Source organism: Thrips palmi, unplaced genomic scaffold (assembly GCF_012932325.1).
Source record: "Thrips palmi isolate BJ-2018 unplaced genomic scaffold, TpBJ-2018v1 HiC_scaffold_1, whole genome shotgun sequence".
Lineage (NCBI taxonomy): Eukaryota > Metazoa > Arthropoda > Insecta > Thysanoptera > Thripidae > Thrips > Thrips palmi.
In genome coordinates, this window is record NW_023144620.1 from 12,026,349 (window position 1) to 12,038,495 (window position 12,147).

The 12,147-nt window shown below is 63.3% G+C and overlaps 1 protein-coding gene across 2 annotated transcripts in view; it reads left to right on the forward strand.

Annotated features, from left to right (window-relative positions):
* LOC117639455 (nostrin) overlaps positions 1-12,147 on the forward strand; it is a 47,093-nt gene that overhangs the window by 14,526 nt on the left and 20,420 nt on the right. The window contains exon 1 of one of the 2 annotated variants that reach the window (XM_034375127.1): positions 7,623-7,985. The exons of the other annotated variant lie outside the window; for it this stretch is intronic. Coding sequence (XP_034231018.1) covers positions 7,623-7,985 — 363 coding nt within the window. Of the gene's footprint in view, positions 1-7,622; positions 7,986-12,147 lie in introns of those variants that run through there. 2 annotated transcript variants of the gene reach the window in all.

Genomic DNA, 12,147 nt, shown 5'->3' on the forward strand with positions numbered 1-12,147 from the left:
GACAATGGCATCGCTGTAGGTACGCCGTCATGCCAACTAATGTCTTTCTGTTTTTGCTTTCAGGTTAGTCTGGCGCAGCCCGCGGCGGCGGGAAGAGATGCAGGCCTCCAGGGCGCAAGTTCCGTGGTATTGTTTCTCAAAGTGCTTCTATTACAGCTCGGTTTGTACATCGGGCGCGGCTGACTGGCAGTCGCTGCTCTTACATTTAGCGTCTCTTAACCCGAGCCGGCGTCCATCTGCGCGGCGGCACGGGCCTCCAGGCCGACTCGCCGCTCTGTCTCTCTCGCGCTCGAACGGGACGGCCGTGAGTGCGAGAGAGACAGAGCGACGAGGCGCTGGGCCCGCCCGTCCGGTCGACCGCAAGTCCCCTTGGAGATGGCGGAGAGATGGTCGCGGGGCTTGGCGGCGGGGCGGCGGGGCGGCCGGGCCGGCTGGTGATGCAAACGGCTCCAATCGGAATGGCTTGCCCGAGTGTACGGCTTTGAGCCGCGTCACCGTGCTGCCGCTTCTTCCGGCCTGGCCTCCATCAAGCACCCCGAAACCCCGACACCTCGCCCCGAACCGGTGTCCGCCCGTGTCCAGTAGCCCACAGTGTTGTAGCGCGGTGTGGCGCAGCCGCACTGCGAAAAATGACTGTCACTTTGTGACGAAACCTTGGATTACATTATTTTCATCACTTAGAATTGAATCGTTGCCCACTCCAGTCGAGGCCGTTGAGGCCTCGGCAAGTAACCGGCCACTCTAGCGTTCAGCTCCTTGCATTTTCTCACATATTTATTCGCAAGCTCTCTGAGTAGAACACTATTCAGATCCGTGTGCAGCGCAGAGATTGCAATCAAAGGTGTGCGTGTTTTATTTGTGTAGCGGTTGCGATACTCATGAGTACAGGGATCGAAATCTCGTTGAAAGACCGTACGTCAAGGGGGAAACGACTGAGAAATTTTGTGTACATCGGATAGGGATAACCCCGGATAACCGGCGGATTACCTCCGGATTACATCGAAAAATTTCCAGAATTACCATTGGATTGCGCCGGATTACCCCGGATTACCTCAGAATTTCCCCGGATTACCCCGGATTACATCAGAATTTCCCCGGATTACTTCGAAATTTCTGGTTATCCGGATAGCGGATAACCAATTTGCTGTACATCGGATAACTGAAGTCGTTTCCCCCTCGCCGTACGTACTGAGTGCTCCGTCTCGGCCATCCAAGGACAGACAGTAGTGGGTCAGAAGACCGGTGGTGGCGGTCGAAATCCCGGACGCATTTGCTCCAGGGTCACTAAATGGGATTCGAACCAAACGTGTGACCCCACCAATGGATTCCTCGTTCGGAGTACAATCCATTGGTGGGGTCACACGTTCAGTTCGAGTCCTGTTTAGCGACTCTGGAGCTCAAAATGCGTACGGGATTGTGACCGCCTCCACCGGTCTTCTGGCCCACTGTGAGTCGTACAGCCGGTCAAATCAGTTCTATGAACGCGGCTGTACTCCGCTCGGCCTGTGCGGGGGAATTCATTATGCAAATGACGAGTGCCTGGCGCCAGGCGGGAGGGACTGCTCTCAAAAACAGGGCCGGCGTCACGTAGAGTCACGTAGAGGCCGTGCGACCGAGGCAGGATGCTGCAGTGGCGTGGCGGTGCCGTGACGCGCCGTGACGCGCCGTGACGCGCACGTACAGTACCGGGAACGCCGCCGCGCACATGCACGTATGGCAAACGATCTCATTGATGCCGACAAAAAAGATCGGAAATCGATCAATAATTGTTCGGCCCGACAGCCTAGCCGCGCGCGTCGGTCCGCGAAACGCCGCACGCACGCACGACGCGATTTTACGTCGATTCCACGCGTCGTCGCGCCGTGCGCGACTTTGCCGCATCGTTTGTCGTTTTGTAGCGAAGATGGCGACCGGTCGTGATCACGCTTCTCGACCTGTTTCGTCAATTATTTAACGAGCCTGGCTGGAGGGCAGTGAAAAACTGGGCCTAGACGGTGAGATCACTGGACCCTGAAATGGGTGCGTGATGCGTGCGTGCGTGTGAGTGGGTGTTCGCTGCGGCCACGCCCAGCCAGGCGCGCGACGCAGTGCGAGCTCTGAGGCCCATTCCGAGCACTGCTCTCGTCGCCGACTCGCCGCTCTGTCTCTCTCGCACTCATGGGGCGTCTCGTAAGGGTGCGAGAGAGACGGCCTCCGGCTTGGCGCACCGGGATTCAGCCGTGCGCACCTTCGGTTCGCCCGGCCTGGTCGTTAGGCGACCACACACACTGCACCAGCACTCAGTACTTGGCTTCGAGTTTTACGGATGGATTGCGATACGGCGAGCTCAGGTACGCACCGCCGTCGTAACCGGGGAGTGCCAACGCAACAGAAAAAAAAAGTTTTGAAGAATCCAATTCCTAGGTGTCGGGAAAGGTTCCTAAAGACCTGGAACTGAAAACGCAGACGGGCGGCGTTGATGAATCTATGGCGCAAAGAAATAGCAAAATCAGGGAATCTAACCTGAAAAATAAGTTTCTATGCAAGGGCACGAACGTTGCTCACGTGGCTGAAATACTCACCGTTGGACAGATACACACACATACCTAGAGTTAAAAGTAAGGTACCAACAGTACAAACAAACACGCGAGGCGGAAGTTGTAATTTTTGTTAAGTTGGGGCTGCCTGGTCATGTAACCCGCTTCGAGCAAGCCGAGCCGAAACGAAGGGAAAAGTAAAGAAAGGGGCCAGTCGGATGTCCAACCGCGATAAGCCATTGTCGACGCGGCACTGCGTGGACACCCACGACTAAAACACGCATGTGTGTGTGCGTGTGTGTGGATGGGGCAGGGCGTTGCCGTGGCTGTCCTGTTCGTCAGCCTTGCGTCCACACAAGTGCTCCTTCTTCTTTGTGTTGAGCCGGGCTGATGGGGGCTGATGAACAACACTTTCTGCCGCCACCGACGCGACGCGGTGACGCGGCGACGCACCGCAGACCGCCCGACGCCCCCTCGCGGCCGTGGCTGCGGCGTCGCGGCGCTGTGGGTCACATGGGAGGGAATTTACTGCAAATGAGCGTCGCGGCGCCACGCCCGGTGCAGCGCGCCGCGCGGCGTGGCGGCGTGGTGGCGTGTCCCCCAGGGCGGGGCCCAGGCACGGCGTCGTCGCGCACTGCGCCGGGGAGCGCCTCCGCATCCCAGGACGCCGGCGGGGCCCCGGCGGGGCGCGGGGGAGGACCCTGGCGGCGGGCCGCTGGGCTGCGTGGCGCGGCGGTCGCTGCCGATGAGGCCCGTGGCGGGCTGCCTTTGGCCCGGCCGGCCGCGGCGCTAGGCGCTTCGCCGGCTTCGCCGCTTCAGTCGACGCAGGCCAGGCCCCGTGGCGGCGAGCACGGCGAGGCGTCCCGGTCGTCGCGTCGCGTCGCGTCCCAGCCCGCCGGCGACCCAGCCGGGGCTCGGTCCCAGGCCCGCGCACCGCCGTCGTAGCGTACCGCCGTACCGCCTGCCGCGGCGCTCCTCGCGTGTCGTCTGCTGGCCGCGTGCGTCGTCTGCCAGTGCACAGCGCAGCGCCACTGTACGCGGCGCAGGCTGGCGTCACCGCGCACCTTTATAGCTCGGCACGGCCGGCGAGGCCTGCGCGCCCTGGGCCACGGTCACCCTGTTGATAAGGCCGCGCGCGGTACCTCGCCGAGCTAGCCTCGCGCGGGCCTCGGCGCGTCTTCGCGGTGCTCGTCGTGGAGCTTCCCCAACAGGTGTGCCGTCGTCGTGCTGCTGACTTGACTGCGTCGGAAGGCCCCGCTACGCCCCGCCGCACCCTCCCCTCCCCCGCCTGACCGTTCCCATCAAGTGCCGCCCCCTTTTTCCCATGGCGCCATGTGTCTCCCAGTCGCCTCTCTTTGAGCAGGCCGTCGTGCCGCTCCGCATCTTCCGCGTTGCGCACAGCAAAATTTGTTTTTGTTTTTCGCGGTGTCCGCGCGTGGTGCTGTTTCCGCACGCACGCTCCGCCGTGTCCACCGTGCGATGGACCTCACCTTCCCCTCGATGCAGTGTAGATGCTTGGCGCCGGGCCCACGGCGGGTCATCGCCCCCTCCCCCTTTTCCTGTCGCCATAGTGCTGACGAATTGAGTCCTTCCCTCCCTTCACGGCCTGCCATTGGCTCATCACGGGCCAGTGCCAGCGAGACGATTCACAGTGGGCCAGAGGACCGATGGAGGCGGCCAAAACTCAAGATGCGGTTTGAGCTCCAGAGTCGCTAAACAGGACTCGAACCGAACGTGTGACCCCACTAATGGATTTTTCGTGTGGAGAGCAATCCATTGGTGGGGTCACACGTTCGGTTCGAGTTCCGTCTAGCGACTCTGGAGCTCAAAACGCGTGCGGGGTTTTGGCCGCCTCCGCCAGTCTTCTGGCCCACTGTGCGACTGCGTGCGTGGGACCGGGTTCGAGACCCGGCGGCAGCGGCTGCTTTTCCCCAGTCTCCACACCACCATCCCCCGTAGGCCCGTGGGCCCGTAGTGCACGAGGCTGTGGGCTTGCGGCGCACTCGGCGTGCCCGGCGTGCCTCGCGCCTTACAAAGAAGACGACAAACGCCATTCGTGCTGCAGCCGCCCAGGCAGCCCCGGCGCGCCGTGCAGGCCGTGCAGGCCACGACGACGCCAGTTTTTTGTCCGCCTCCGTTATTCAGTCCTCCACGCCGCCGTCATAGATGTCCCCGGCCCTTGCCCCGCCCCGCACAACACATGGCTGGATTACACCGCCAGATAAACAGCCCTCTGGCCGCGTTCCAAATCCGAAATGTGGTCCGGCTTTACAGCCGCTTCCCCGCGTGCCGCCAGCCGAGCCATTCAGATGATCAGTTCGTCGCTCCGTCTCTCTCGCACCTATGCGGAACACCCCGTGAGTGCGAGAGAGACGGAGACGACTCTCGGAATCCGTCTGCGGTGCCGCCAACCGCCTATCGGCCTCAAGCTTCAAACGGCAAACGGCCCAGATGATATTCGGGGCAGACTAGACGGTCCGGCCGAAGGAGTCCGGCCGCGCAAAGTCCGAGCGCGGCGCCTCCTCTTAAATCGGTTTCCCCCTCCACCATCAGCAGGGGCGACGCGGATAGTATTACCCGAGCTATTACAGCAGAGTACGCCCGGTTTTAATTTTATGTCTGCTTTTTCTTATTTTTTTTTCCGTCTGAGAGGTGAAATTTGACCCCCGCAGACACTGGCGTATTGTATGCACAGCATTTGACGCCGGGGGGCACGGCGCGAGTGACGAAAAAAGGGTGGGGAGGGGGTCGGCTGCGTTCATTAGAGTCTGCCGGACTTGGCACGGCCGCACAGTGGGCCAGAAGACCGGTGGAGGCGGTCAAAATCTCGGACGCCTTTTGAGCTCCAGAGTCGCTAAATGGGACTCGAACCGAACGTGTGACCCCACCAATGGATGGCTCTCCGAACGAGGAATCCATTGGTGGGGTCACACATTCAGTTTGAGTCCTGTTTAGCGACTCTGGAGCTCAAAACGCGTCCGGGATTTTGACCGCCCTCGCCGGTCTTCTGGCCCACTGTGGGCCGGCTCAGCCTGCCCCGGCCCCGCCCTAGTCCTGACACCACAAAAACTGCCCTGTGCCTCGCGCCTCGCACTTACCGTGTAGAAAGCCCGCGGCCAGGAGGTGGCGAACGGCCTTTAATGGTGGCGATATCGCCCGAGTGGATACACAAACACATTCAGATTCAGAGCCCGCGAGCCGGCAGCAAGGCGGCAGCAAGGCGGCAGCCGGCCAAAGCCTTTCATTGCTATTCATTCCTTTCCATTACCTGCTACCTGCCCTGGTCCAATTCCCCCGGCGGCCTTCCGACGAACGGTCCAGCCAGCCTCCGCGCACAGCCCGTGCGGGACGGGGCCGGCGCGAAAGAGAAGGGATTGTCACTTTTGAAAGTTGGCAGCGCAGCGCGGTGCGGTGCAGCGCGTGCGGTTCGTGGAAAGGGACGGAGCCCTTCAGTGACTCGTGAAAGCTGCCACCGGCCCGACGGCCTCGAAGATGCGCCTCTGATCGAAATTATCGGCCACAATGACCGCCGTCCAGGCGGACACGGCGCCGGCGGCGGAGGGCACCCTCCCGACCGAGCCTGGGGCTGAAGACCAGCCGCCGGCGGAGCGGCCTCCCGACAACAACGACCCTTCGCATCTGAAGGAGAGCGAGCTTGTGGTGCAGAATGGTTGTGAACCCACCGCGCAAGAAATGGAGCCTTCGGACCAGCCTCCCGTTGAAAGCGTCCCGGCCATGGCCCAGCCCCCAGACGAAGGCGAGGCTCCGGCACAGCCCGCGGGTGAGAAGATTTCGGGTGACGAGGGCAAAAGTCCCGAGGAGAGAAGTGAGGAACCTAAACAGCCGTCGGATAAAGAAAACGACGCGGAGCCCACCGAACTGAACGGATCTCCTCCGGACGGTACGCCCTCTCGAGCCTCACCCCCTCGACCGCCACCACCGGCACCTCCCTCCGCGCCGCCGCCACCGCCGCCCAGCAGCGCGCCGTCGTCCCCCGCCAACAAGAAGCACCCCCGCAACTGGTGGGGCCACAGCAGCGTGCGTTCCCCGCGGGGCAGCCGCAGCCAAAGCCGAGAGGGCTCCCCGCTCAACGGCGACCCGCACGGCAAGCGGTCGCCGCGGTCGCCCACCAAGACCATCGCGGACCTGCTGCTCAGCGCCATGGTGCACGCGGCGGGCGGCAAGGCGGGCGGCAAGCCCCGACCACACGTCCACGCCGCCCCCGACAAGCAGGACCCTGCGCCGCCGCCGGCCGCGCAGCCTGCGGTGGTGCGCGAACCCGCCCCCGCCGAGTCCGAGGACGTGCCCAACATCACCTTCACGTTCTTCGACCCCAAGGAAGCCGCCAAGGCCGCCAAGCCCAAGGACGCCGACGAGGACGAGGCGACGCCGGACTCGGAGTGGGAGGACGACGTGCAGCGCGACAAGGAGGTGACGGAGACCGTGGTGGCGCCGCAGCGAGCGTCCATGCTGTCGGACGCCGACGAGGAGTTCGTGGACGCCAGGGAGTCCTCGGCCTCCAGCCCGACAAACTCACTGAGTCCGAGTCCCGCGCCCGCGCCACCCAAGGACCAGTACGAGGAGCCCGAGTACGTCTGCGTGGAGCGGCGTCCCCACCCGGCCAAGGTGGAGCCGAGGTCGGCCGTTGTGAACCCCATCTACCGGTCGCCGTCGTACTCCAGCGCTGTGGAGGAGGGGCTGTACTCGTGCCCGCGGCCCCACACCGCGCCGCCGCCGCCACCGCCCGGGTCGCCGCCAGCGCCCCCTAAGGCCAAGCCGCCACCCGTGCCGGAGCCCGACTGGACCAGCACGGACAGCAGCAGCAACCAGGTCACCGAGTACACCACGTACTACGCGACCCCCAACGGCGAGCCCGCCAGCTTGCCGCCCGAGATCCGCGAGTACGAGGAGCTGGAGTACTGCTCGCTGCGCGCCTCGCAGCGCGGCCGGCGCCCCAAGTCCGTGGCCGCGGACGCCGCCGACGCCGCCCCCGGCAACCGGGTGGGCCTGCTGCGCGTGCAGCGGGTGCGCTCCCGCCTGGGCAAGGCGTGGCGGTCGGTGCGGGGGTGGTGGGACGACGAGCGGGGCCGCCTCAACGAGACCTTCATGCGCCACGTCCACGCGCAGGCCGTCGGCGCCTTCGACGCGCCGCCGCCGCCGCCGCCGTGCGCGCGCAGCTGCGACACCCTGGCCGGCCACGACGACTTCGACGACGACGACGAGGAGGTGGCGGCCGCCACGGCGGCGGCGGAGAAGGCCGAGAAGTCTGAGAAGGCCGACAAGGAGGAGCACGTGGGGTTGTTCAAGAGGGCCATCAGCGCGCCCACCATCCCGCGAGTGTTGGTGCTGCGCCGCCGCAAGGACTCGGACGAGGCGAGCTCCGCCAGCTACAGCACCTGGGGCCGCGGCAGCCGCGCCAGCATGGCCAGGCCGGGCTCGGCCCTGCGCCGCAGCAAGTACATGCCGGAGGTAAGGACGAGGACCTAGTGCCACCACATTCTGTCCCTCCGCCTTTCAGTGTGCCGCACTTTTAGAGCGGGTTCTCTCTTCTTAATGTGTGGTGGGATTCATATTCTTGATGCGTGCGGGACGGGCCTTGCTGGCCAGGCACTGGAATACATGAACACTTGTATGTCGAGTGCCGTTGCGTGCGAGATGCACCGCGACGCACCACGGGCCGCGAAAGCCTGCAGGCCGCGCGGTGCGGTGCTGGCGGTGGCGGGCTGCATTACGGAGCATTCATTGGCCGGCACTGCTCCGCCACCGCAAGGATCGCGACGCCTAACGGTGTGGTGGCGCGGTGGCGGGGCGTGGCGGGGATTGCACGGCGAAGGTCTCACACGCGTCTCCAGTGCGACCTACTGCCGCGGTGATTCGGGATTCATGAACGAACGCACAAAAAAGACACCAGAAGGAAAGAGGGCTCTTGACGGCTTCCTCTGAAGCAAAAGCTTCGCGGCGCACGCGGCTGTAATCAGGACATGTGGCTCTGGTGGGCTGCAGTCTGGTTATACGGACGGTGCTTGTCTCTCTCGCACTCACAGGGCGCGGCACCGTAGGTGTGCGAGAGAGACAGAACGATGGTGGCCCGGTGTAGTGGACAATGTCCGCGGTGGCGTCCATGTGCGAGACCATGCTGCCGCAGCGCGCGCAGAGCCGTCCCTCCCGAGTGGTTTATGAGACAGCTTTCTCTGGCGAGCCAAAGACAGACGCGCTGGCTCTGGTCTGCTGCAGGACCGCTGCCAGGCGTCTTCGTTCTTGAGGCCTGCCGACTGCAGTGCAGACTGCACTGCGATGCAACAGCGTCGTCCTGCCCGTCCAGATTCAGCGGAATCGTCATCGACGACTCGTTTGGCGAAACAACAGCGCCGCGCTTTCGCGTCGTCGGCGATGCAAGCTGCAGACTGATTCCGAGAGTCGCTTTCGTCGCGCTGTCTCTCTCGCACCTACACGGGGCGTCCATGAGACAGAACGACTCTCGGAATCAGTCCACTGCAACGGGTTCGGTGCTCGTCTGTCCTCCCCCGAACATACGGCGGTTTGCTGCGCCGCCCACTCCGTCAAGAAGTGCGCCGCGGTGCTGGCGAAGTGCTGTTGCCGACACCCACGGCGCCGCTACAAACGTGCGGCGGCACGGCGGGTGATCGCCATCCTGGTCCGGTTCGAGCTGCCCCGGGTCACTGGCCTGCTTATACGACTCGCGTGGACTCGCGTGTTGGCGAGCAAATCAATACACTGCTTGTCCAGCAGCGAGAGCACGCCGAGCACGCGCAGGTGGCGCGCGTGCCGCGTGACGAGCGCGCCGCGCCGCCGCGCCCACGTCGAACCAGCAGCGCACACCGCCCGGAAAAGCGCATGTTTATTTACATGCAGAATCCACCCTCTCTCCGCCCGCGCACCTCCTCGCCTGCTCCTCGAAAGTTGACCGATACGTTGTCGATTTCCTGCCGGCTTATCATGTGTCGGCCCAGCCAGACCGGGGCAGGGCGGGGCGGGGCGGGGCGGGGCGGGGCGGGGCGGGGCGGACCCGCGCTTGCGAGAAAAACGCACCGATGGACACTGATAGCGGCGTGTCGCGTCGGCGCGTCGCGGGGCCGCGTGTGGTCCACATTCCGGCACGACGCGTGAGCAGAGCATGCGTGAGCACGCGCCGCGCGACAAACGAGCCTCTTTTTGTTCCCGAAGCGTGATGATGGACGGGTATGAGAATGTGCGCTGCGCGCTGAGATTCCGAGAGTCCTTCTCGTCGCTCTGTCTCTCTCGCACCTAGACGGGACGCCCTGTGGGTGCGAGAGAGACAGGGCGGCGAGAGGGACTCTGCTGAGTGGCGTCGCGACGCGTGGCGCCGCGGCCAGGGCCCCTGCAGTGGCGCGGCCCACGCCGGGCAGCCGGCAGGGCAGGCCAGGTCCCCTGGGGGTCGTCGCTCTCGTCGCTCTGGTCGCGGGCCCGGGGCACGACTTCAATTAACGCAGGTCAACTGCCACTGCCGCCACTGCACACATATTACACCGGCCCGGCCGGGCCAGTCCATAGACGGCAACCCGACCCAGACATGCCGCCGGCCGGCCCAGAGGCCGCGCTGGGCTGGGCCCTGCTGGGCCACGGCGAGCGAATCATGTCGCGGAATGTGATGAACTGAAGCGACCGTCAAATTACTTTCTCGGTCAGCCTGCTCCCGGAACGCGCGGTGCGTCGGCGTCCGCCACGGCGTGCCTCCGGACGTGGGCAACAAGCGCGCACTGCCGGAAGCGCAAGGGAATTTCCGCGTGAGAAGTCCGTGCTTGGACTTGCACTTGACCACACATGATCATATGCCACTTTACAAACCTAACTGTCTACTTAGTACACACTTACAAACGCATGTTTGGCCAGAGTACACACTTACAAATGCATATGCTTGGCGCCGTATAACGCCATGCTAAGGTTTGTGGTGCACACTTGCACTGCACAACGTGGCAGACCGACTACGGGTCCTTCTTTACCTTGGTGGACCAGACCCAGATCTAGATGCAATATTTTCTTGAGTTTCATTTTTTTCTGATATGGAACACATTAAATAACATACATTTTGAAATTTCAATCAAAAATTAACCAGAGGCCTGGTGGCTTATTGATTGGGTACTGGGTAAGGGCAATTTCCCCTGGTATCTGGTGGCGCCGCGCGGCTGTGCAGCACTCCAACACGGCCATTGCCACCACTGCCACCATCTCCACTTCTGCCGCCGCCACAGCACTCCAGCCTTGACCAAACTCAGAGTGTAGCAGCCCATGACACTGCATGGATACGCCGCACCGGGTCGGGATAAGCGGCACGGCCTGAGTACGGCGCATTGTCAGGCACCGAGTACCCGCCGGTACCCGCGGCACCGAAGGTACAGTAGGGGAAGGCCAGGGCGGCGCACGAGCGCAAACACACACACACACACACACACAGAGAGAGAGAGAGAGAGAGAGAGAGAGAGAGAGAGAGAGAGAGAGAGAGAGAGAGAGAGAGAGAGAGAGAGAGAGAGAGAGAGAGAGAGAAAGACAGACAGACACAGACAGACACACACACCACTCCGAGTCATACGCGTGCACACAAACAGGCAAGAAGCTCGCATGTTTAAGGACATAGATCCCCCTCTGCCAGGAGGTATTACTTCCCAGAGTCAGCAAAAAACTATCAATGTTTCGGTAAAAAATTGTGTGGGTCTTCCTCTCTGCGGGCCGCTGGGCTGGAGCGCCGTGGAGGCAGGCCACCCATCCGACTCGCTTGCCTCGACTCGCCTTGCCGCCACTTTCCACGTTTGGCTTGCCGCGCTGTTAGCTGCCGCTCCTACACCCCCAACAAGGCCGGGCTTTTCGTGACTCGACGTGGAACGACGCGTGCGGGACGCGTCAGATATTATTGGATTTTAAAAGTAGGCCTTCCTATCTGCCCGGCCTGAAAACAGTCGAACGCCCTGCGAAGATAAAGATTTTCGTCCCGCCGCAACACAGGCCACCGCCTAGGCCGCCCGCCCTGCGGCTTCGCGGCGTTCTCGTTCGACATCACCGCCGCCCTAAAGAGACCCTCTGACCCCCGCGGCCCCGGCTGCCGCGGCCTGCCGAAGCACACCCTGACAATGAAGGGCCCATCTGGATCCCGTTGGCCGCCGTGCGCGCCTGCAGACTGATTCCGAGAGTCGTTTCCGTCGCTCTGTCTCTCTCGCACCTGTACGGGGCGCCCCACGAGTGCGAGAGAGACAGAGCGACGAAAACGACTCTCGGAATCAGTCTGCAGGCCCGCGGCCTGGCCGATGTTTGGGTTAATCGCTCGCTTTAGCGCCAAGGACGCGCGGCGGCGCGTAGGGCTTTGAGTCTGAGAGCACACAGCACCAGGAAACGGGAGTGGCAAATGGCTTCCCTCCGCGGCGATACCCCGCGCGGCAGGGGCAGGCGGGGCTCGGCGGAGCGCGGAGTATGGACGTTCGCGCCACACTGCAAGCGCGGCAAGGGTGAAAGCTCAGCTCGGTTGGCCGCGTCGATCCAAATCGCGGGCAAAACGACACGGCCGCGGCGAAGCGGCCGAAGCACGGCGTTTGGTGTTAAGCCCGGGCGCAGAATCGGCCACGCCACTGCCAACTTTAGACCTGGCGGCCAGCCAGCGTGA